General features: G+C 35.6%; 6 protein-coding genes across 8 annotated transcripts in view; 3 read left to right on the top strand and 3 right to left on the bottom strand.

Annotated features, from left to right (window-relative positions):
• The window catches only part of LOC104704651 (MAP3K epsilon protein kinase 1-like), a 6398-nt gene extending 5578 nt beyond the window's left edge, over positions 1-820 (top strand). The window contains exons 20-22 of the mRNA XM_010420702.1: positions 7-14; positions 146-260; positions 357-820. Coding sequence (XP_010419004.1) covers positions 7-14; positions 146-260; positions 357-533 — 300 coding nt within the window. The 3' untranslated portion in view covers positions 534-820. The remainder of the gene's footprint in view (positions 1-6; positions 15-145; positions 261-356) is intronic.
• LOC109133126 (arabinogalactan peptide 12-like) lies at positions 2847-3368 on the bottom strand. The gene has a single exon (XM_019246061.1). It carries the CDS (start codon positions 3256-3258, stop codon positions 3076-3078), a length of 183 nt encoding a protein of 60 aa, XP_019101606.1. The 5' UTR covers positions 3259-3368; the 3' UTR covers positions 2847-3075.
• LOC104778014 lies at positions 6227-8684 on the bottom strand. The gene is made up of 7 exons (XM_010502371.2): positions 8225-8684; positions 8001-8087; positions 7652-7909; positions 7378-7542; positions 7239-7292; positions 6995-7141; positions 6227-6907 (listed from the first exon to the last, which is right to left on the bottom strand). The coding sequence occupies exons 1-7, from the start codon at positions 8399-8401 to the stop codon at positions 6530-6532; spliced, it is 1266 nt and encodes a 421-aa protein (XP_010500673.1). The 5' UTR covers positions 8402-8684; the 3' UTR covers positions 6227-6529.
• Positions 14520-18194, top strand: LOC104778004 (lysine--tRNA ligase, chloroplastic/mitochondrial). The gene is made up of 14 exons (XM_010502360.2): positions 14520-14792; positions 14887-15105; positions 15216-15327; positions 15419-15527; positions 15612-15669; positions 15848-15916; positions 16002-16109; positions 16276-16368; positions 16467-16571; positions 16676-16882; positions 16954-17048; positions 17190-17280; positions 17423-17599; positions 17741-18194. The coding sequence occupies exons 1-14, from the start codon at positions 14520-14522 to the stop codon at positions 17831-17833; spliced, it is 1809 nt and encodes a 602-aa protein (XP_010500662.1). The 3' UTR covers positions 17834-18194.
• On the bottom strand, positions 18463-19882 carry LOC104777997 (F-box/kelch-repeat protein At3g13680-like). Its single transcript, XM_010502351.2, has one exon. It carries the CDS (start codon positions 19730-19732, stop codon positions 18587-18589), a length of 1146 nt encoding a protein of 381 aa, XP_010500653.1. The 5' UTR covers positions 19733-19882; the 3' UTR covers positions 18463-18586.
• On the top strand, positions 21820-23767 carry LOC104777985. Of its 3 annotated transcripts, none has more exons than XR_766369.2 (4): positions 21820-22041; positions 22332-22951; positions 23068-23240; positions 23613-23767. XR_766369.2 is itself a non-coding variant. In XM_010502331.2 (3 exons), the coding sequence occupies exons 1-3, from the start codon at positions 21982-21984 to the stop codon at positions 23123-23125; spliced, it is 738 nt and encodes a 245-aa protein (XP_010500633.1). In that variant the 5' UTR covers positions 21820-21981; the 3' UTR covers positions 23126-23368. The 3 variants fall into 3 exon arrangements, 1 of the variants encoding a protein (XP_010500633.1); XR_766370.2 differs by lacking the exon at positions 23613-23767 and adding an exon at positions 23370-23566; XM_010502331.2 differs by lacking the exon at positions 23613-23767 and having other exon boundaries at positions 23068-23368.

Raw genomic sequence — 23780 nt, 5'->3', positions numbered from 1 at the left:
TTGAAGATAATCACGTATGTACCTCTCCCCTTTTCAACAGAGTTATCTATCTTTCCAAAATGTTCTGATACGAGAGAAATAAAGCAGCAGTTGGAAGCAAAGCGAAGTTGCTCCCTTCTAATCCTTCTCCTTCTTGAATTTATAGGAAATCATATCGGATCAATACGACATTAGCTGTAAATGGATTAACTCCGTTACTCATCTCAAGGCTAGACCACCAAGATGCAATTGCTCGACTTAACCTCCTAAAGCTCATCAAGGTAATCTCATCAAATCATTGAATATGGCATATCTATGTAATAAGTGTGTAACGCTTGTTGTTGAAGTGCTTTGGTTTGGGTGATCATTTGAAACAGGCTGTATACGAGCATCATCCACGGCCAAAACAGCTGATCGTAGAGAACGACCTGCCTCAAAAACTGAAGAATCTGATAGAAGAACGACGTGATGGACAACGTTCAGGAGGCCAAGTTCTGGTGAAGCAAATGGCAACGTCTCTCCTAAAAGCACTTCACATTAACACGGTATTGTGAGTCCAACCAAATGCCAAACTTATATACCTTGCGGACTGTACAAAATTTACTCCCATTTTTTCCAAGAAGAAAGTGCATATCTCTTCTTCTCGTCTCTTCCATACTTACAAAAATTTCACCAGAAACTGCTGGCTCTTAAAACATGCAAGATTTGTAATAGTTTTAGTAGTGTGGCCCTCTAGTGTGTGTGTTTTAGTCCCTCGAGAGATTGCCAACACTTGTGGTTTTGTAATATGTTTTCCACCTTAAAAGTTTTCTATAGAAGTTAACGTGATAATTGATATTCAGTGCCGCTAGTAATGGTTACACTAGTTATAGTGCTTAAAATATTGGAAACCAGTGATTATTACTGGCAGTTTTGCCAATCACTCAAATCAACAACATTCTTCACAAAATTCATATAATGTTATATCGACTAAATTGGTTTCAGTATTGAGTCCCTTGTTCACAGTTCCATCTCTCACCGTCCACGCGTCTTTGCTTCATAAAGACTCTTTTTACCATATCAATTCATTATGTCTTTTTTTCAAAAAGAAACAAATGTGATCATAAAACATTGGAGCATAACTCTATATTTGTTAACACATAACAGAGAGATTACTCAAGCAGATAAGATCATTTTAATATACGCACAAATAAAATCCTCGAAACCACGTTTAGAGCGAATCTAAAGGCTTCGAAGAAGAACTATGTGCGATATATATATATATATATAATTCAAAACCCAGATTGAAAAAAAAAGATGGGTAAAAGGTGCTCAGATATATAATGAATGGTTGGGAAGTTAATCTCTTCAGTAAAAATCAGATTAACGAGATTTATACCCATCATCACCGCACCATTATATGCCTCAAATTGAACAAAAAAAGAAAGAAAGAAGAAAACAATTTTCAAAAAAATATTAGGTTAAATCGAAGGAAGAAGGAAGAGTAGCTCTTAATTAGGGTTTTGTAGTGCGAACACCTTATTTATATATATATAGGTCTCGCGCTAGGTTAACCACCTCGTTGACTCTTTTATGGGCCTTGGGCCTTTTGTGGCCCATTATTGTGTGACCAACCACGCTGTTACGGGCCACTTTCCTCAGTAAGTTGCGTTAACGTTGCTTCTACAGTTGTAATCGGACAGGATTCATGTTTCTTCTATATGTATGTTTCAAACTTTCAATGTTTGTTTGATGAATCATGAATCTATTAAAGTTTAATCGAAATTTATACAGTATATATATATGTAACAAAGTTGCAAACGCAAAATTTTACTTTTTGTTGTTCTACGTAAATTGGAGTATACTTATTAATTTTTGTTATGAGACCTATATAGTCTAGAGCTGTTCACAATATCTTATGTGTTAAGTTATATGTACAATACAGCCAATCAAAAGAAAAGTTGTATTCATCTTTAGCGTTGGCTTAAGATGATTGGTTTACCACAAGATCTTGTGTGTCATCATCCATTGTTCTTTTGATTCGCAGGCCGTAAAGACATTTATGGAGAAAACAAATCTTTTTCTTGTTAATGAATGAATATAGAGAACTGTACTTTTTGGAAAGAACGAGTAAATTGATCAAATGAAAAAAATGTGGCGGCCACTTACAAAAGTTTTTTGGGACTTCATCAAAGACAGGAAAAAAAAAACAAAGCATGCATGAACTAATAAAAAGCGAGGGTTATATATGGTCCCATTTTTGCTGCTGGCCACTTTGCTTCTATGCATCTCACATGGCTTAACATGTTCTTGTCTGATACCATCCCATACCCTCAAAGAAAAAAAGTTTGTTTATTATTACTTAATTAATGGGTGGTTTATGTTTGGGTTGGTCTGAAACTTAGCCACTGCAGTAAACTGTAAAGTTTACCTGATAGGCGCCTATTAATTAGTATTGGCTACAAATTGGTTTCTACGGCTATTTTCATCTACACTTAGACTTAACTATGTAAAACGGCCGGAATGCTTAACATATATATTTGATTCTTACACTTTTGAGTTTAAATGTATGTTTGATGCAATTAAGGTTGCCATATATTTGTCTCCTTCTTGCCTCACTTTGGAGCTTTATTGTTGTGCCCACATTTTTTCTTATATTTGTTTGTACTTTGTTTCATGGTCTTCATAATATTGATGATACCACACATATTTGAAACCACCACAACCTTCCAAAATTTCACAGCTCATCGAAACATTTTGATCATACCACTCGCAGATATCTTTGTGATCATACCACTCGCAGATAACATTTTGAGGTTTAAACAATTTTGTGTGGTCTTATATCTTTCATTCTGTATGTGATGTATATGTTACCTCAACAAATTAAAGAATCCATAAACCGATATCGTATTAATTATGAAACATATGCACGCACAAACACCCAAGCAATTACAATAATAAAACCCGAAGGCTAAATTAAAACTTATAAAAATATGGTAGTCCAAATATTAGAAACAATAACACGAAGCTCATGGCGATCCAATAAACCGAAGTAAAATGGCAAAAACAAATTAAAGAACCCTATAATTCTATGGAAGGTATAGAGAGACTTTTGGTTTAGAAGAGAAAACCAGATGCCAAAGCAACAACAGATGCAAACAATGCTGGGACGAACATAGCAGCATCAGAAGTAGGACTTGGAGCCGGAGCCTCAGTCTGTGCTGCCGCCTTTCCTACTGTGGAGAAAGCCACAACGGCCACCATCAACACCACCATAAGGTTCATCTTCATTGACTCCATGACTCCTCTTTTTACGCTTGAAAGATATTTAGAATTAGAATATATTTATGAGAGGAGAGGGTTGTTTTGTTCTTCTCTTTGGTGCGAATGATGAGTTGTGAGTTGTTTTGAAAGGGTATTTATAAGCCAATTGTGAGAATGTTGTTTCTAGAGACGTCTCTATAAAATATATTTTTCATTCACTTAACTTTTTAGTAAAGGAAAAGGTATCCGAATTACAGCACAGAAATAAAACATTTTGTCTAACAATTATGTGTAGTTTAATGGATGTCTTATAAAGTAACTGCTAAAATTAATGGACTTATTGGTGTCAACTGGAGGGAGATTATAGACACCGACTAGACCAAATTATAGTGTTTCTATTGTCTTTTGTACATCATTCAATACTTTTGTTCTATATAAAATAAAATGTATATATACTAGCTTCCGGTGATTAACTATCTAACTATAGGATTTGAATAATTATTCGAAATTATTTATCGATATGTAAAAAATGTGAGTAGAAATCGCCAAATTGGATACTATTATTCTTGAATAAGAAAGAAACAAAACTGGTTGTCCCAAAGCTGGCAGAGATTGGCTGTCTCTTGGCCCAAACTACATTGTTGTTTTTCTCAACTACTCTGTTTTTTCTTTACAGCCTCACGACTCATTCATGACTAAAATGTCTTATTCTTTGTTTTATTATAGTAGCTATAGTAAACAAATTAACATCTTGATTCTAATTCATACGGTAGATTAGACCAAAATATTGCTTTGAATATACGTAAATTGCGTGTAGCCTTCGTGTGGGGATATTTTTTTGCTTTAGTGTGTTTTTAGATTCTAGAAGATGTCTTTAATTAACATTCTAGATTCAAATTTGATCTTCCTATAATATGATTAAAAATTATGACATATGGTTAAAAAAACAACTTGTAAACAATATAAAATGTAATGTACGTGTTCCAAATTATAATTATTGCTTGTATAAATAACGTTTGTTTACATAATACATTGTATCAAGCTTTAGATTATGATATATGTACTACGTATGATCTCCACGTATAAAATTAGTTCTTTTGTGGAAAAGAATAGTTTAGTAAGAAATGGGTATCCTTATGTTGACTAATGATTCGTGAACCTAAAGATTCATATGAACACTCAATATACCTAGATTGAGATGAAATTCAAGAACTTATTAATCTTTTGGCTTTTTTTTTTTTCCTTTGTGGGTTTTGTAATTTCTGATGGAGTTCTAAAGTTGATTGCGTAACACAAGGATCAATTAGCCGTTTTAGCCTTTATAGTTTTGTTTTCGTTGAAACCAATGATACTGCTTTCCCCAACGTTCACTAGTTCATATCATACCAAACTATGATAATGACCAACCACCCCCCTTTCCTAAAATCCTTTTTCACACCTGTTAATTTTATTTGTATTGTTCTATTTTATATGTCGGCCATTTGTTTGTTTAAAAAATAATTTGCACAGTGTTTAGATATTGAAACGGCTTATATATTTGTTTTCATTAAAACAGTGGAGAAACTAGCCGGAAAGCTTGAATACCCCAAACATGCATTATTATAAGCATGGGGTTTCACTACAATGTGGCCCCAACCAATGAAACTAATTGTTGTTTTTTTTACCAAGTTCCAAAACAAAATGACTAGCTCTTTTATTATTTCATTATTGTGCTTAATATATTTACACCATATAAAATGTGTCATGAAATGCTGGATATAAACTGTATTTTAGTTTGAATAATAGAATAAGGAACCTCGAAATATACTGTTATCTTTGATTAAAATTTTTAAAGAAAATGTTTTCTTGGAGTCTCTTTCATTTTAGTTTTTTTAGTATATAGGAAACTTTAGCGACCTGTGCATGATGATGATTACAGACTTTAACAATGTTATCGTTCACTTTAACTTTGAAAATGGACCGTTGGTGGAATTCGAATTTAATTGTTTTTTTTTCGGATGACTTAAAAGAAAATAAAAAATCAGTCTATTTTTTTTTTTGTTATGCGACTTTTAGGCTTTGTTCCTTTTAGATTTTGAGAAGATTTATGTAGCAGATCAAAAAATTTATAGATAATGACAATTCCAGAATCATATTATACAGAATTTTGTTTTATGTTATAATTTGCTGTAAGATCAGTTTGGCTGAAATAACCCTACGAGAAGAATCTAATTTGCATTACTTTGAAAGTAAAAAATTGGTCAATATTTTTAAATAACATGAAAAGAGTAATAAGATATAGTTATGGATTTTTCATTTTTGTTGTGGTTAAAACAAAAAAAAAGACATGTATATGCTAATAAAAGCTTTTAGAGGCCAATGTTGGAGAATAATATTGTGCTTTGACAAGCCCATGTATAAAACTAACTTAGCCCACATAAATTTGAGTCATGTTTGTATCAAAAAAATTGAGACTGTTAACGTTTCTATGATGATTGTGTATATTGAAATCGGAAGATTGTATGGTTGTAAAATTATGTAATAAAGGGCCTTTTATGGATTTTACCACCTTTGTGCACTTTATATGATCTATCGTCTTACGGTCTTAGTTCTTTAGCTAGGCAAAGGTACCATTATCATATAATTGAAACAAGTTCCTTTCTAACTCCAATCGTCATTTTCTTTCCTTGCTTTTTATTCATTTCAAAGCAATGTTTTGTGTCTGTTTTCTCCATTCTTGTTGTTGGTAGTATAAGGTAGAAAGTGTAGTACGTAGTGCTATGTGATGGAAGAGTGATTCAGTTATTTGTATGAATTTGAAGAAAGATCAAAGCTTTTATGGAGAATTAACTTCTTTGTTTTAACTAAGCTACAAGCCTACAACTCAATTCTCCAGTGACATTTTTGTTTTTCAGTGTTAAGAGTTGAGACCAAGAGGATTGGACGCAAACACAAAGCATTAAGAGGATATTCAATAATCAATTTTCTGGTGATTGGTGAAGGAAGGAATGAGTGATCAAAGAAGAGGCATACAAAGGAGAGACAATGTGAAATTATACTAAGGGCTGAAGTTTCTTTGAGCTTTTAAGAAACTTAAAGTCACACCTACTTTTTCCCCCATCTACTTACATGGAGAGTACTACAAACAAACACCTTATCATAACGTTAATAACCAGACACATACTCAAAACTTCCCATCACCTAGAGAGCTTACACAGACTATCACTAGTTGGTTTTTTTACTACAGCCTAATACTACTACACAAGGAGGGATTTCACAAGATTGAAAGAGAGATAAAGGTGAGTACAACACTACACACATGCCTAGGTTATGGGCAGTTCTTGTTCTTACCGGGCCCACCGTAGTAGAAGTAATGTCCCCAGTCATCGTTGCTTCCGGTCTGAACATCATAACAATTAGATTTCTCGGTGAATGTCCCAAGTCCTTTTGGTGCTTTGAGGTTGTTGGATCCATCAACGACTTGGATGTTTCGAAAGTAACTTGCTTTGCTGAAACCTTCTTCTGGAAAATGACCGCTTCCCATCTGTGTCCAAGTGTGGTGACCATCTGACTGCGTGTTTACAACTTCTCCTCCCCATTCGATCATCGATGCACTCTCTGTTAGGTAGGAGAAAAGAAATGATGGCCAATATCCCAAAACATACCCATTTCCAAATTGCATCCACCAGTGTCCCTCTTTTGGATCCTGCGACATGTTAAACATAATACATTCAGCCTCAAGGCTTTAATTTTTCTTTAGAGAACAAAAAGATTGCAGTTATGACATAAGTACCTTCCAGATTAGAATACTGATATCGTACTGGGAATTACGATATCCAGAGACTGGTGAGATGCTTGCTCCCATTGCTATGTCACTGTTGATTTGAATAAAACCTGAGCAGAGAAGATTGTAGCAACCAGTAGCTTGATAGGCATCACTCTGCAAGAAGAAAGATTGAGCAACATAAGAACATCATGCTATATTTATTATACATACACCAAAAATATTTAATTCAAAGGGAGTTTTGAAATCTTACAGTCCAATAAGTGAAGAGTCTTGTGTTATTGTCTCCATATAGATCCGGACTCACCTGTAGTAAGCACAAGAAATCAAAATAAGCAACAAATTGCACAAGTCATCTTCACATCTCCAAAAGATAATGACAATGACTTTACCTGCCAACCAGCTTCAATGCTGTTAAGATCTTGTCCAAAGGAACCACCTAAAAGCCATATCTGCGACAAGCTGAATTCATTTGTGTTCTGTATCTTTGGCTCCCACACATTCAAAGTCGCCTTAGCTCCGTAATACCTATCTCCTTCCACATAAGCTATGGCGTGCTAATCTCATTCAAAAGGTTCAAGAAACGAAAACTTGGTTACAACAAAATGCCTCAGACCAATCTAAAAAGTGTCAAAAACAAATGAAGCATTTCTGATAATCCCTCACCTGATGACCATTTTGGTTGATGAGGTCAGGTTCCGCAGATTTAGGAAGAGGAACAGTTCTACGCTTCTTCTTGCCGTATCTTTTAACTGAACTTGCTCTTAACACATCATCTTCCCTTGTCCTCCTCATGGGAATGGTTCCTTCAGAACATTTACCATGCCGGTGCCACAACTGAGGGATGTGAGTTTCTTTCCCCTTTGGTTTTGCAGATACCTTATTGTCATCAAAGAGCCCTTCAGGGTGGTAACTAGGCCTCATCTGAACACACCAAGTAACCAAAAATCAGCAATGGAACAAAACATCTCAAGAGAGTTATCTAAATCATTAGTATTTTTTTTATCTACTGAACCTGAATCTTGTGATCTTTGAGGAAAGGGTGGTCAAAAGCTGGCTGCTTAGAGATAGGAACACAGTCGATTATATCTCCATCTGGGCTCTGTTAAACCACAAAGAAGAGCAAAGTAACTATAAGAACTCATCCCACACTCAGATTCCCATCATCTTCTCATCAAACTCAAAAAACCAGAGACAACACACAAACTAGTAAATATAAAAAAGAGAGAGATTTTGAACCTGAATGCTCTTAACAGCAGGTTTGTTCAACCTATTCAAGTGCTTCTTCACCTCAAACCTCTGCTTCGAAGCGCCATACCTCGCTGCTGCGCAGGACAGCGAGAGCATCCCCCACAGCCATAAACACACAAAGAAACCTCTATTCAATTTCACCAAGCTAAAATGCAGAGCTCCCATTCTCGCAATAAACCCAGAAACACCAACAAAAGAACAAAAGAACTTCGCTTTCGGTGAGATTCACACACCCAAAGGTCTACTACTAAGCTATAAGAATAGCTCTAAGAGCCAATGTAAAACAGAGAAAGAAGACTAAACCCTAACGAGAGAAGAAGTTCAAAGGAAACAATAATAATGTAGTTCGTTCGTGGGGACAGACAAGCTTTGGGGAGGTGGTGGTGGGTCTCAGTAAAATCCAACCATACATATCAAAATCCAAACTTTCTCAATTCTCTCTCTTCCCCTGCTTTGAATGAGAGAGAGAGAGTGAGAGAGATAGCTAGTGGAGAAAGCTCTCTCCTTTATTTTCACTTTCTCGCTCCAATTAGTTAATAACATGATTACAGATTTAGCTTACTTTTAATTTTTATTTTATTTTTGGTCAATATCACTTTAGTTTACTTTTGATTTTCTCTTCTTTGTTTTACCAATTTTTGTCCATAACACACCATCCCTTTGTATATAACGTACCGTTCAATTATGTGGTTTTTGTTTTGATAATTGGCAAATTAGGTGCTTCTTGTAATCTATCTTAAACTAAGAGCATTATAAAATGTAGTAAGTATTGTTTTTGTCAAATTGGTCTACCTTTGAGTATTGGTCTGTCTCTGTCACGTGGTATTTGTGGTTTAAAGAGAACCTTGGGCTCTCCTCCACATTAGTCTCCCAAATTTTCCTGATTTGCCCCCCCCCCCCCTTATTGATGAATGCAAAAATGTTATAACAAAGGGTGTCATGGTAGTTTACTTTTCATACTAGCAAATGGAAAACAAAAAAAACTAGACCCTTTAAAATATCTTTGACTAGCGTCGTTAACTCCATGTCATGGGCCACGCTTTGGATACTGTGACAGCTAGTAACTTACTAGTGATGGTCTAGTAGCACCGCACGTAATGTATCTGTGTAGGCAAAGGAAACTCACACGTGCGTGAAGGTTGCATCATTCATCGTACGCGCAGTTTAGGTTATCGCCACTACTGAACAAGAACAACGCAATCACTAATATGAGGTATTATATCAAATTATGTATATGATATGATGAAATGGGGAATGGAGGTCTATTATAGCTAACGGTCAAAAACGTAGTAGAATCCAATGAGATCGAATTAGTTGGATCCCTATTAAAGAGGACTTGCTCTCTCTACCAAATTATAACATTCTCTATAGGGTAAAATCATTAATGTGTGGAGACTTATTATTGGTCTTTCTGTCCATACATTTTTATAATTTGCATTTATGTATTATAACATCTCAATTAATTAATTTAGCGGATGCCCATGTTAGATCAAACCCTAAAGATGACAAAATCACACATGCAGGGGCAGGGCTGTCGCCTGGGTAGATGTGGCGGTGCTATAAACTGAAGAAGACAACATTTGTTAGACAAATTTTTTTGGGACTCAATATTTAAGATTTATTGAAGCACGTACGTGTGGCTTCATTATTGACAAATAATAAATTTTGGAAATTAATACTATTAGAAAAGGAAATATAACAGTAGTTATTGTTTCCTTTTAATTAGATTAGGAAGTCTCATATGTTATGGATGTACCTCACCGAATATTACGGGTATCACAGAGTTGAACTCTGAAAAATTAATGTATTCATTTCATGTAGTAGAACTTTCCATATAACAAAACGGTAAATCAAGAGATTTGATGTTGATGCATATGCATTTGCAATGGTGTAGGTGTAGCTACGGGCTACCTTTCGTTTCTAGTGGATTAGTTTTTGAATTCGGTCTTAGCTAGGAAGTAAGTTAAAGGACCAAAGTTCGTAAACTAATTGTGTGCTCTCATTTATGAACTAGATCATCTGTTTCCCCATTTAGTTAGAACAACGAAACCACTCCCGTATACCTATCTCCAAAAATTTATCTACTACGCATGGGTTAAGACTTAAGACTAGTCCGGAATGTCGGTAAAGTGAAAGGCTATATATATCCAAAACTTATAATTGCATTAAAAGCCACAACACAACGTTGTGATAGGGCATGATTGAAGGAGAGAGAAAAAGCAAGTAAAAGAAGTTGAATTTATGGAGCCATATAGATTTTATATAATGCGAAAAAGTTAGTATGATAATAGTGTGTGACATGATGGTATATGACCACACGAAAGGAAGTGGAGCCACAAGCTTTTCTCATCGTATCCCGCTTTATTATCTTCTGTTTAATGACTCCATTATTGGAAAATGGACACACAATGCGAATCATACGTGTATATTTTTTTTTTTAATAATGGAGGCCTGGAGGGATCCTTCCTATACCAAAATTCATAAGCATTTCAAAAGATGTGAAAGTGATATCTAAAAAAAAAACTAACTATGATTGAAATAGAGGTGAAAACATGATTTGAACGTTTATAATCGGTAGGTTAACTCGATAGATTCTTGGAGGGTACCAAATGACTGATTTCATTATAGTATCATAGTACGCTAACCATTGGCTGTATAAATAATTATATATGCCTGACATGATCGTCAATCTATGGATGTATCCATATTGTCTTCGGGCTAATACATTGAGAAATGTGACTTTTTCACTTTATTCCTGTTTAGTTGAATTATTAGATGGAATCATAGAGAGACCTTGAATCCAATTTTGACTTGTTCCTAAAATATCTAGGAAAATGTCATGCAATGTAATTATTATATAACACCATCAGTAGATTCAGAAATAACATACGGTCTACGGAAGAAGGGTTATAAACTTATAACTTGTAATGTGATCTGATCTTGTTATTGATTATCCAAGAGTAATTTTACAGTATCCAAGAAATATCAAATTAATAAATTAAGACATTCACATATTCAATTAGCTAGGACAACAATACCAAAAGAATCAGTAAGTAATTAAAAAAAAAACAGAAATCAACTAGTCTAATTAATCTGAGTCCGGGAACTGGTAATAGTCATCTCAAAATCCGAAGTAGATGATGAAGAATATTACGGAGAATCAAATCATATAATCCCTTTGATTACGCTACTCAATCACTCTCGTTAATCTTTCTCATTTACTGTATAGAATATTGACTTACTATAGTTAGCTTGTACACTCTTGTATATATTGCCTTTGTAATACTCATCAATAGATATCACATTCAACACTTACATGATATCAGAGCATCATAGTCCATAACCCTAAATTTTTCCTTTTTCTTCTCCATTTGTTTTTCTTTTGCCGTCATGGCTGCTTCTCAAAATCTTACTCCCACATATAACATCACAAAGCCAAAAAGCAAATTAAATCTTCATGTTGCAGGTATGAGACAATCACGAGAACCGTCGATTGCTACACAAGCTTTAAGGGATGAGCGGTGGCGTCGATCGATGTCTGTGGAGTACAATGCTCAACGTCTTCATCAAACGTAGGATTTAGTTCCTCCAAATCCCGCGCAGAATGTTATTGGTTGTCGTTGGGTCTTTACCACCAAGTATCATCCTAATGGAGAATTGAATCAATACAAGTCGCGATTGGTTGCAAAGGGTTTCCATCAGAAGTTTGGGGTTGATTATGCAGAAACATTCAGTCCGGTCATTAAATCAACAACGATTCGATTAGTACTTGAAGTTGCAGTTGCTTGCTCTTGGCCAATCAAAGAACTTGATGTCAATAATGCGTTCTTACAAGGTGAACTAACGGAGGAGGTATATATGGCTCAACCTCAAGGGTTTGTTGACAAGGATCGTCCAGACTACGTTTGCCGACTAAAGAAACCGATCTACGGTCTAAAACAAGCTCCGCGTGCCTGGTATCTTTCTCTCAAACAACATCTTCTACAAACTGGTTTCCGAATTCTCTTGTCGATACTTCTTTATTTATCCATCGGACTGCCCTAACATTCACTTATGTTCTTGTATATGTGGATGACATTCTGGTAATTGGTAATGATCCCAAGCTTGTTGACCAAGTGCTCCATGCCTTTGCTACTCGCTTCTCTATTAAGGATCCCACTGATCTTAGTTATTTTTTTGGGATAGAGGCTACACGATCTAAGCCTGGTCTACATCTAATGCAACGAAAATATATTGTTGATCTTCTCGCGACTCATAACATGTCCGATGCAAATCCAGTCGCTACACCGCTTCCTGTTTCACCTAACTCACTCTCCATGGAGGAACTCCACTTGATGATGCAAAACAGTATCGTTCAGTTGTTGGGAGTCTACAATACCTTTCTTTCACACGGCCTGATATTGCTTATGTTGTCAATCGTTTGTCACAGTTTATGCATCGGCCAACAGTAGAGCATTGGCAAGCAGCGAAACGGGTCTTAAGGTATCTTGCAGGGACTCTCACTCATGGTATTTTCTTTCCCTCTAACTCTGCAATCTCTCTACAAGCATATTCGGATGCAGATTGGGCTGGTGATATCGATGATTTTGTGTCTACCAATGCCTTTATTGTATACTTGGGACGTAATCCAATCTCATGGTCTTCTAAGAAACAACGTGGTGTCGCTCGATCCTCCACAGAAGCAGAATATCGGGCTGTTGCCAATACAGCCTCTGAAGTTCGATGGTTATGTTCTCTACTTACCGAGCTTGGTGTTACCTTACCTGCAACTCCAGTTATTTTTTGTGATAACATTGGTGCCACATATCTATGCGCCAACCCAGTTTTTCACTCACGTATGAAACATCTGGCTTTGGACTATCATTTTATTCGGCAACAGATTCAAGCTGGGATACTACGGGACCTTACATGTCTCTACACAAGATCAGCTTGCCGACGCCCTTACTAAGCCACTGTCGAGACCGGGTTTCCAAAGAGCATGTCACAAGATTGGAGTTCGAGGACTCCCTCCACCTTGAGGGGGCGTATTACGGAGAATCAAATCATATAATCCCTTTGATTACGCTACTAAATCACTCTCATTAATCTCTCTCATTTACTGTGTAGACTTTGACTTACTATAGTTAGCTTGTACACTCTTGTATATATTGCCTTTGTAATACTCATCAATAGATATCACATTCAACACTTACAAAAAGACCCATGATGATGATCATCAAAATCGCCGTTACTAGTATGATCAATAGCAAGCACGTCCTCATCATCATCATAATTATCATCATGATAATAATAATAATAATCATCAGAATCATAATCATATATGGGGAAACACATAAACTCCCATAAACAGATACCAAAATGAAAAAGAGGGAGGCAACAAGCCATCTTCATAAGCTCTTGGGTATTCAACAAATCCGACGACGGAACGCTCCTCATCCGCTGCAACTTTTCAGTGGAAACGTTCGCCACCGTCACCACTGCCGAGCTTCTAAACACCACAGCCAACAAAATCCTCTCTTTTCCTTCTTCTATACGGAACTAGCTCGCGGTTTTTGACCTTGTTATAGTCTTGCACATGTCGTGAAGCTTGTGATATCATTATTTTTTCACAGCAAAATATTCACATTGTTTGTTACAGAAAAGAAGAATTAAATAAGCCAAAATTTACATGTAATTGTTTGTTTAAATGTTTTTATTTATCTTTTACAACATTAAAGTACTTTATTTATATAAAACTGCTATTTTTAAAAATAATTATCAGATACATAACAAATTTCTATTTATTTTGATCATTATCCTATTATATTAATTGATAAGTACAAATATAAAATTAACTTTATAAAATGTAAAAAAATAGTAAATTGTATTGTTCACAATTAGAATATAATAATTACTAATTTAATATATTTCACAAAATAGTGATGCAACAAACAAACAATACAAAATGGTAATATACATGAAACACATTAAAATATTTTAATATTCTAAAATAACTAGTATTTATGATGATAAATGTAGATTTACAAAATAATTGCAATATTAAAAGTAAATACCTCAGATTCTATAGGTTTTGTGTCCAACAAAGTAAAAAAAACAACAAAAGACTTCTAGAAAAAAAAATAAAAAAATAATAAAGAACCGACTTGTAAATTTAAGAAAATCAAAAGCCCAACAAAAAATTAGAGGTTTTGACATTTTCTTAGGGTTTTAGTCAACCCTATCCACTCACTAGTCGAGAAACAGAGAGAGAGAGAGAGAGAGAGAGAGAGAGAGAGAGATAGAGATGGAGGCACTTAAGGTATGGAGCCTAACGGCGACGCCATTGAAGCAGTTACTCCGTCTATCTTCTTCCTCTACGCGTCTCGCCACCACAATATACGGAAGAAGATCCTACCACTTATCACCGGTGCTCCGATGTGCCTCCGCAGCTTCTTCTTCTTCTTCCAATGCCACGACGGCTGAAACTTCCAAACCATCCGGCCGTAACCGCCGGTCCGCTTCCTCTTCCAATTCCACTTCTGATCGTGAAGCTATCCGCTCCATTCGCCTTAAAAAGGTGTGATTTTTAATTCAAATATGTGAGCTTTTCATTCAAATATCTGAGCTAGGAATTGGGTTTTGATCAATGTTTGTTTTGTGTTGGTTCATAGGTTGAAGAACTGAGAGGTCAAGGTCTTGAACCGTATGCTTATAAGTGGGAAAAAACTCACAGTGCAAATCAGCTTCAAGAGATATATAAGCATTTAGCTAATGGTGAAGAATCAGACAATGAGAGTGATCGTGTTTCTATAGCTGGCAGAGTCGTTGCTCGTAGAGCGTTTGGGAAACTTGCGTTCTTGACTCTGAGAGATGACTCTGGAACTATTCAGGTTTCATTCACTCTCTTTTTTTTCTATTGTTTAGATCATTAGATGGCTTTGTTTTCATTTAACTAGAAGCTGGCTGTGACATTTTCTTATTCATTTTCTAGTCTTTGCAGCTTTACTGTGAGAAGGAAAGGCTTTCAGATGATCAGTTTGAACAGTTGAAGGCACTTATCGATATTGGTGATATTTTGGGTGCTAGTGGCTCAATGAAGAGGACTGAGAAAGGTAGAACTTTCGAATAAGATGATTAATCTGGATAGAAAAGCATTGTTTTTTGGGGTTTGTTTACTAACTGTTTGGTCTCTGAACTTTACAGGGGAGCTTTCTATATGTGTGAATTCTTTTTCAATTCTCACAAAATCTCTCCTTCCACTGCCAGACAAATATCATGGTCTAACTGATATTGATAAACGTTACCGCCAACGGTGAGCTCTGTCTTCTATCTATGTAAAATCGGTGGGTCTAATTCTTTAAAGAAAGTCTATAAGTTTTACTGTGTTTCTTACTAGGTATGTTGATATGATTGCTAATCCTGAAGTGGCTGATGTGTTCCGGAGAAGGGCAAAAGTATGTTATCAAAATATTCAAACTCTCATTTGAGCATCTAGTTTCTTTGGTGTACGATCCCTAAACAACCTCACGAAGTATCAATAGGATTTTCAGTTGATTCTCGTTTAAGATTGTTCGAGTTTTTTTTTTTATTTTTACAAATCAATGATACTCTTCTTCTGTTTTGTTGTAGTAGATTGTTTCAGAGATACGCAAGACAGTTGAGTCTTTTGGATATTTGGAGGTTGAAACTCCAGTTCTTCAGGTTTGTGGCCTACCTTCATTCTCAAATGTTCACTTAATACTGAATTCTCGTGTAGGAGTCGATTTGATGAACTTGTGAAAACTAGGGAGCAGCTGGTGGAGCGGAAGCAAGACCGTTTGTAACGTTTCATAACTCACTTGGGAGGGATCTATACCTGAGGATTGCAACTGAGCTTCACTTGAAGAGAATGCTGGTGAGAAACATCTTTTATTTTCAAATCTCTTAGCGTTTGCTGTCGTTCTTTTTATCTTTCTTTTGTATTAGCTCACCACTTTTGGTTGGAAATAAAATTACCTGTACCTCAGATATTTATGAAGGATAAATGTTGTCTCTGAATAGATTTCACTTTGTGGTCACAGGTTGGTGGGTTTGAGAAAGTGTATGAAATTGGTCGTATATTTAGAAACGAAGGCATTTCGACACGGCACAATCCTGAATTCACGACCATCGAGGTAGTTTATAATATGACTTCTCCTCGATCATATGCATCACTTGTGCTTCCATACTCTTTAATGGTTCCCTGATCCATAACATTTTTAGCTTTGTTTAGATGTATGAAGCTTATTCGGACTACCAGAGCATGATGGACATGGCTGAACTAATCGTCACTCAATGTGCAATGGCAGTTCATGGGAAGCTAACAATTGATTACCAGGTGAATATGCTCTGCCATCACAGCTAGTTTCGGGAGATAAACTCATCTGGATTCTATGTTGGTTGTGAATTGTTGAGAGACTGAGTTATGGTTGCTCTGTGCAGGGAACAGAAATCTGCCTCGAGCGGCCTTGGAGGAGAGAAACCATGCATAATCTCGTCAAAGAGATTACAGGAATCGATTTCAGTGAGCTAGGGGAAGATATCGGAAATGCCAAAGACACAGTTCTGCTGGCACTCCAAGACGTGCTTGAGCCCAAGGACAAATCCGGAATCAGAGCTTGCTCTTCCCTAGGCCATCTTCTGAATGAGGTGAAGCTTCTTCAGTTGACACTTACTATCAAATCTGAGATTTATGTGCTTAAATCATTTCGCGTTTTCAGGTTTTCGAAGTTGTTGTAGAGCCAAAGCTTGTGCAGCCCACATTTGTCTTGGACTACCCAATCGAAATATCTCCTTTGGCCAAGCCTCATCGCAGGTAAAGTTGTTGCTAGAACTCTGTTTCCTGGCATTGACTCGATTTTTACCTTTTCTCCCAATACTGTTACCATCTTCTAGATCATTCATCTTGTGTTATAATATATTTTCCAAGTGTAAATAGCTTCTTTGTCTGCAACAGCAACGCAAGTTTGACTGAAAGATTTGAGCTGTTCATCTGTGGCCGTGAAATGGCAAACGCATTCTCTGAATTGACTGATCCAGTGGACCAGGTAATGGGATAATGAAGCCTTCCACATTCCTGCAATTTTGTGTCCTCTTAAATAACAGTCTACATAGTGAAGGATATGCTTTTTTAGTTATCTTTGTGTACACTGGATCATAAAAGATTATTGATTTGTTTAAATATGGTAGAGGACGCGGTTGGAAGAGCAGGTAAAGCAGCATAACGCAAAGAGAGCAGAGGCCGCACCAGAATCTCCTGAACCAAACGCAAAGAAAGATGATGATGATGAGGAGTCATATGAGGTAACCCTTGACGAAGACTTTCTCACTGCCCTGGAATACGGAATGCCTCCAGCTTCGGGAATGGTACTTATGTCTATTTTCTTTCCTTTATACAATTAGAGTAATAGTATCACATTAGTTTAGTGTTAGCACACTGACATCTGTAACATGACTGGATTAGCCTTCTATGCTCAAGTACTTGTATTGTTTCTTTGTTTCTCTTAGGGGCTTGGAATTGACAGGCTAGTGATGCTACTGACGAACTCCGCTAGTATAAGAGACGTGATTGCGTTTCCTGTTCTGAAAGTTCAGCAGTAACTCTTAGTTATGCCGAAAGTGGTAATATGCATGTTGTAACTTTTTATAGCATTCTTGTGTATCTTTTTTGGCGATTTTTCTAGCAGCAAGTTGGAGGAAGAATGTGTAACAGACGCAATTAGATAGCAAAACAACATTCATATTCGTCAGTTTTCTGGAGATTTGGAGCTTCTCCAGTTTTGACAGTGTTGAAATATCCATCTTCCCTCAATGAAGAAGCATGCAGCATAAAAGTCATACGGGAAACTCTTAACCCCTTTGTTGGGGAAAACCATTATTGTTTTTGAAGTTGTCTATGGAACTTTCATAGTCTAAAAACTAATAGACTTCTATATTGTCATAATCAGATTCTATCATATCATTAAGCTTCTTTTATAAACAAAACACACCAAATGAAACTCTTTACGAACTCATCTCTCTTCTCCCACATGAACTCCTACATCTAATCTAAAGCTACGTTTCAAAAGAGAATGCGAGAACAACAAACTATAAACAGCTAACGAATGTCGACTAACAAAAAAAAAACAGCTAACGAGTAACATGATGAGCTGAAACGTACTTTTCTTACTCGTGCAATGAAAATAAGATGCAACAGCCAAATCCTTTATAAGATGCAATCAATGGCAAAACACAAGTTAATTACATAATACTGAACACAAAACAAAAAGAGAAGAAATTAATAACAGGTTATTTCAAGAGTACATGAAATGAAAGTCAGTAAGAAACACATCAAGGATCTGGAAGTTGAACTAATTAATAACATTTTGCTTTCCTTTTGCGGTTGATTTGAAGTTGCACTAAACTTGGAACATAAGAAGAGAAGACAAGTGGGTGACAATCTCCGTTATCGGGACCATCTCCAATCACAGATTTAATATATCCATCTTCTCCAATAATATGAGCTGTTTGGTAGTATAAAAACTTGTACTCTAAATACGCGTCAAGATCAAAAACCACAGCGACCTTCTTCTCCTCGTCGATGAAGAAGCTTCCAGCTTGAAAACCAACAGGAAAACCAGTAAGATCAGCTGTGATATTAACGTTCAAAAACTTGCTCCATGATACCGCACTGGGATCAATCTTATTCGTAACCCAAATCTCAATCATCGACGGCCCATCTGTCTCAGACCTTTGGTATAACACAGCCACCTGCTCCTCTCTGACACAAGATAGAGTCACACGCTCTTCAGAAAAAGAGCTAGAGGGCAGATAAAGACGCGGTCCAAATCTCTCTGTTGTAAAGTCAAAACAGAGTAAAAAACGTTCATCCTTTTGAGCCAAAAAATAAGTATTTCCTTTCAAAGACACGCAACCTCTTATAAACCATGCATGCTCGTCGGGAGTGACAGAAAGATCTCTCCATGAATTAGAGCTAAACTCGTAGATCTGGCTAATAAAACCTGGTTCTATCCCACTGTAGTAATCGAAAAACCTCAAGATTTTGTGGTTACGGTTCTTGTCGTATCCGAGAGCATACAAATCTAATTTGTATGAACGGTGACCGTCCTGGATACACCAAGTTTGCCCTAGATACGGGTTCCATACCACGAGCTTAGAAGCCTTAGATTCGTGCTCGATATCACATAATAATAAGCCGTCACAGTGAAAGACTTTATATGGCTCGACTTTACCAAGTATACTTATTTCCTTCATAGGTGGATTAACGTAGTGACTATAGTCATCGCGGATTCCTTGGAGAACGAACGTCATGAAACAAACCTTAAAATCCTTTATATAGAACCCTCGAAACTCTTGCTTCCTTGCTGCTGTACCTAACATATGGTTTTTGGATAAATCGTATAACGTTTTGCAAGTGGATCCCATTGCACCTAGAGATTTCATTGGAACCCTAGAGCATATATCTTCTGCTAAATCCTCTGGAAGATCGGGAAAACTCATCCTTCTACCAAAGTTTTCTAATCCAAACAGATGTTTTTGCGCTTTTTGTCCACTCTTTCTCGATCGCTTCTTGATGCAGAGACAAAATCTTTAAAAGCTATATAGGGTACGCGATTAGTTTTATTTTTATGCGTCACCGCTTTAGATAAACTTTTTCTTTTTCCTACTTTGTTTTTTTGTTAATATATCTATTTTCTCGTTTAATTCACAAAAAAAATAATGATTCTAAATTTGTAATCAAGGAAAACACTGAAAAGGATATATAATGAAAGTGCAAAAAGTCACCATTGGTATTAGACAGTAGACACCTTCAAAACTGGGTGTTTCAAGTAATATGTATTACGGTATTAGCCACATGTTCAAGGTGTTGAAGAGATTAACACTGATTGATTAAAAAAGGAAGCTACACGCTCCCCTTCTAGCTCTCTAGACTTTTGCTAATTTTCTAACTGATTCTGTGTCGACCAAAGTTGATCTCCTGTTGTTTAGGTTAGGGACAAAGCTAAAAACAAAAAGAACTTTAATCATTACTTTTCCATTAAATGCTTCGAATGTTGTTTTTTAAAGTAATTTTATACTAAAATATTCTTCTTCTTCTTTTTTGTTTGAAAAAGACAAGCTAACGCCAATGTTTAGAATTTAGAAAGTTAAGTATGATGGATTATACTACAATTTATAGTCTTTTTTGTTTGGAGAGGGTAATAATAATGCTTGTGGGTTTTCTAGCTTTAGATGTCGATTGAGGTAACTTGGAGTGTATCCGACCAATTTATAAATGATTGACGCCTACACACAATAATAAGCAAATCTCACACATGTGTAAGAGAGACAAGTTGTATGGCTTTTGAGTTTGATTGATCTCGAAATATATATATGTCAGAACTCAGAAGCATCCTATGTCTCATCATTATTCTCTCTATTAATTGGCACACGCATTATACGCATTTACATACCTATGTGTTTATAAATACATATGTGATCTATAGATCATATCTGGATTTGTCAACTAAAGAAAAATACATAGAAATCAAAATTTTGATATATATACTTCTCCTTCACGTGGAAACTTCGTGTGACTTGTTCCATTAATCATCTAGATTTGACATGGGTTATCACATTATGCATTTAGATTTGCAAGATGATCTCGACACAACAGTGCATATTGTAAACAGAAGGTATAAATTTAATCCTGTTATTAGATGATTTGCAAACAAATTCAGTAAGTTCACTAGATTAGGACCCGTGCTACAGCACAGGTTGAAATTCTTTTTATTTATATTATAATTTTAAAATAAAATATAATTTATATGACTATTTTAAAAAGTTTTTTTGGATAAAACATTATGCAATAAAATCATATGCTAAATATAATGACTTGAAAAAAATATCTATTTTGTAAGTTTTATATTGTTAATTTTGTAATTTTATTTATGAGAAATGGTTATGTTTTTTGTTTGTTTTTATTTTAATTTTTGAACATGTTTGGTGAAAGTTTTTTAATATGACTCGTGCTTAGGTAAGATTTTATTTTCAGTTTCACAATAAGATCTCGAAAATCACGATTAAGTGTGATAAACTGCCAAGATTTTATTCCTTTTAACGCCTAAGAATATATTTTTATGCCAAACAGTATATATTTTGTAACAATACATGGAATACTAAAGATGTTATTCAAGAAATGATATAAATCATTGGAATATTCTCTTTAAGAAGACTATTTGGGATATTCTTAAGTGTATTCATATAGCCTATGGATTGACCAATTAATTTATAACGTTTTTTGTAACCAACCTATATTTAATGTATAACATATTTTGTAACCAACTTATAAAAATTATATAGTTTACGAAAAAAAGTTGTGTACTCCTGTTTTATTATATAGGGGATGAAAGCATGTGGTTTAGAGTGGTAGATATAAAAAAATAAAGTTTTTTTAATTATTTTAATTTGTAGATAAATATATATATATATATATATATTTTTTTTTTCTTAGTAATTATCTAACAGGTAAAAAACTAAAAAAGTATCAAAACAAAAATATTTGATATCTTCTGGAACAAACAAAGGGAATCCAATATATATTGAGAGATTAACTAAGCGAGGGAACAGTTAAGAAAATACAAAGACTTCACCTTTTTACTTGTTTTTGTCAACCCAAAGACTTCACCTTTAGAGGCACTGGAAAAGAAAAAGCAAAAATTCGAGGACTTACTACTTTATCTTCATCTTCATCTTCTTCTTGTTGTTCTATGAGAAAGAAGAAAAAGCAAAAACTTGGTCATTCTTTGTCTCTCACACAAATCATAAAAGTAAATACCTTTTCTCTCGATTTCTTTTACTTACTTATAGTTATTATATATGGCCATGGATGATTGTTCTCTCAATTTGGAATCTGTTCTATTGCAATTAGTATAAAAAGCGTGGTCCCTGTACTTTTTTTTTTGTCTGCTTCCTCATCTGATCAACGCTTAATTTATGGGTCTTTGGATTCTATCGGAACTTGGATAAAAAAAAATATATTTGGTGGTTATTAACTCTTCTTCGAAACCCCTTTTGTTGTTGCTCTCTTTCTTTATTTTTTTCTTTTTGTGTTTTTCAGAAATCCAGAAATAATCCAACTCTTTTGTCGCTCGGCCCGAAGCTTTTGGTTTTTGTTTTGATTTTCTCAATCTGGGCACATCAATGGGGGAAGAAAGTTTCTAACTTTACAAAGAAGACAGAGTGGTGTGTTTTGAATTTGATGATTGGGTGTTTTAAAGACGCAACATATGTTTTGATGAGGGTTTTGCTTTGTAAGATCCAGTGCCCTTCTTTCATTTGTTTCTGTAAGCCTTCTCCTCATATCTACGCATCTGGTTCTCTTAAATTGGAGAACGCTCCTTCTTCTCAAGTGTCTTCTTCTACTACTGCGGTTGTCGATCACGATGATGATGATGATGATGATGATGATGATGCACATGTAGAAGAAGAAGAAGAGGTTGTTGATCATGTGGATGATGGTTTGTTGACTGAGGTTAGAGGAGAAGATTGTGCTCTTGTTGAGGTTAAAAAAGAAGAAGAGGAAGAAGAAGGTCATGGTAATGGGGAAATCTTGAAGAGCAGTCTCAGAAAGGAGGTTTTAGATTCAGCTGATGGTGGTGTGAGAAGGGAGAAGAAGAAAGTACAGTGGGTGGATTTGATGGGGAAAGAACTCGCTGAGATCCGAGAATTCGAGTCTAGGTTAGTCATCTATCCTTTTATCAATTTAAGCTTCAAAGTTGCAAACTTTACCAGTAATGTTGTTCTTGAGAATTAGTTGGATTGTCATTTGTCTGAACCCTTGTGTTTATTTGCAGTGAAGAAGAAGATACAAGATATGATGGCGATCAAAGCTGTGTTTGTGTTATTCTGTGATCAATTCGGCTTAGTTTTACGCGGAGATATGGCCATGGTGAAAAGTGAAGAAGCTTTCTTGAGAATTGTCTCTGTTCAGTTTGCGGCTTTGGATTTAGAATCCATCTACATTGAGGTACATATTGTAGAATCCACATTTGGATATGATTCTCTATTCAACGGTTACGGTTTTAGAATTGTTAAAAGAATTGCATTCTCTTACACTTGTTTACTTCACCAGTTAATGGATTTTTTTCTTAATCAGATTCAAGAAGCTTTTAAATTTAAAATCACCATGTGCATTACTTTCTGAGCACCACAGTTTCTTAAATCCGTAGCTTCCCTACATACATAACAAACCAAAGATGGTTCTAAGTTCGCTCAGCTTTAACAGATCTTTGTCTTTACCATATATATACTGGAACTACCATATCTAATCAGAATTGCTTCTTACCATGCTTATATTTCATAGTGTTCACCTGACCATCCATAGTCGTGATTTGTTCAGTCATTGGAACGGATTGGGTGAAGGATCTAAGCTTTGTAACCTCTCTAGGCATCCAAATTTGAACAGTTAGCTTCTCGTTAGGCAGTTGTATGGGACACTCGGTGTTTTTCAACATGGTTTTGGGGATTGATCGATCGGTATGAGTTTGCGATCATAATTCATCCATAA

This window comes from Camelina sativa, chromosome 1, assembly GCF_000633955.1.
Source record: "Camelina sativa cultivar DH55 chromosome 1, Cs, whole genome shotgun sequence".
In the NCBI taxonomy this organism is placed as follows: domain Eukaryota; kingdom Viridiplantae; phylum Streptophyta; class Magnoliopsida; order Brassicales; family Brassicaceae; genus Camelina; species Camelina sativa.
Note: the sequence above shows the minus strand (reverse complement) of the source record. Positions and strands in the feature narration are given on the sequence as shown.

Bases quoted from the DNA above. Each gene is read 5' to 3' on its own strand.
- LOC104777985 (XM_010502331.2), top strand. From the start codon at position 21,982: ATGAGAAAGAAGAAAAAGCAAAAACTTGGTCATTCTTTGTCTCTCACA. The intron at 22,042-22,331 runs GTAAATACCTTT...TGTGTTTTTCAG, and splicing joins CTCTCACACAAATCATAAAA to AAATCCAGAAATAATCCAAC. The intron at 22,952-23,067 runs GTTAGTCATCTA...GTTTATTTGCAG, and splicing joins ATCCGAGAATTCGAGTCTAG to TGAAGAAGAAGATACAAGAT.
- LOC104778004 (XM_010502360.2), top strand. From the start codon at position 14,520: ATGGAGGCACTTAAGGTATGGAGCCTAACGGCGACGCCATTGAAGCAG. The intron at 16,110-16,275 runs GTGAGAAACATC...TTGTGGTCACAG, and splicing joins TTCACTTGAAGAGAATGCTG to GTTGGTGGGTTTGAGAAAGT. The intron at 17,281-17,422 runs GTAATGGGATAA...TAAATATGGTAG, and splicing joins TGACTGATCCAGTGGACCAG to AGGACGCGGTTGGAAGAGCA.
- LOC109133126 (XM_019246061.1), bottom strand. From the start codon at position 3,258: ATGGAGTCAATGAAGATGAACCTTATGGTGGTGTTGATGGTGGCCGTT.
- LOC104777997 (XM_010502351.2), bottom strand. From the start codon at position 19,732: ATGAGTTTTCCCGATCTTCCAGAGGATTTAGCAGAAGATATATGCTCT.
- LOC104778014 (XM_010502371.2), bottom strand. From the start codon at position 8,401: ATGGGAGCTCTGCATTTTAGCTTGGTGAAATTGAATAGAGGTTTCTTT. The intron at 7,543-7,651 runs GTGAGGGATTAT...GAATGAGATTAG, and splicing joins TCAACCAAAATGGTCATCAG to CACGCCATAGCTTATGTGGA. The intron at 7,293-7,377 runs GTAAAGTCATTG...TGCTTACTACAG, and splicing joins GCATTGAAGCTGGTTGGCAG to GTGAGTCCGGATCTATATGG.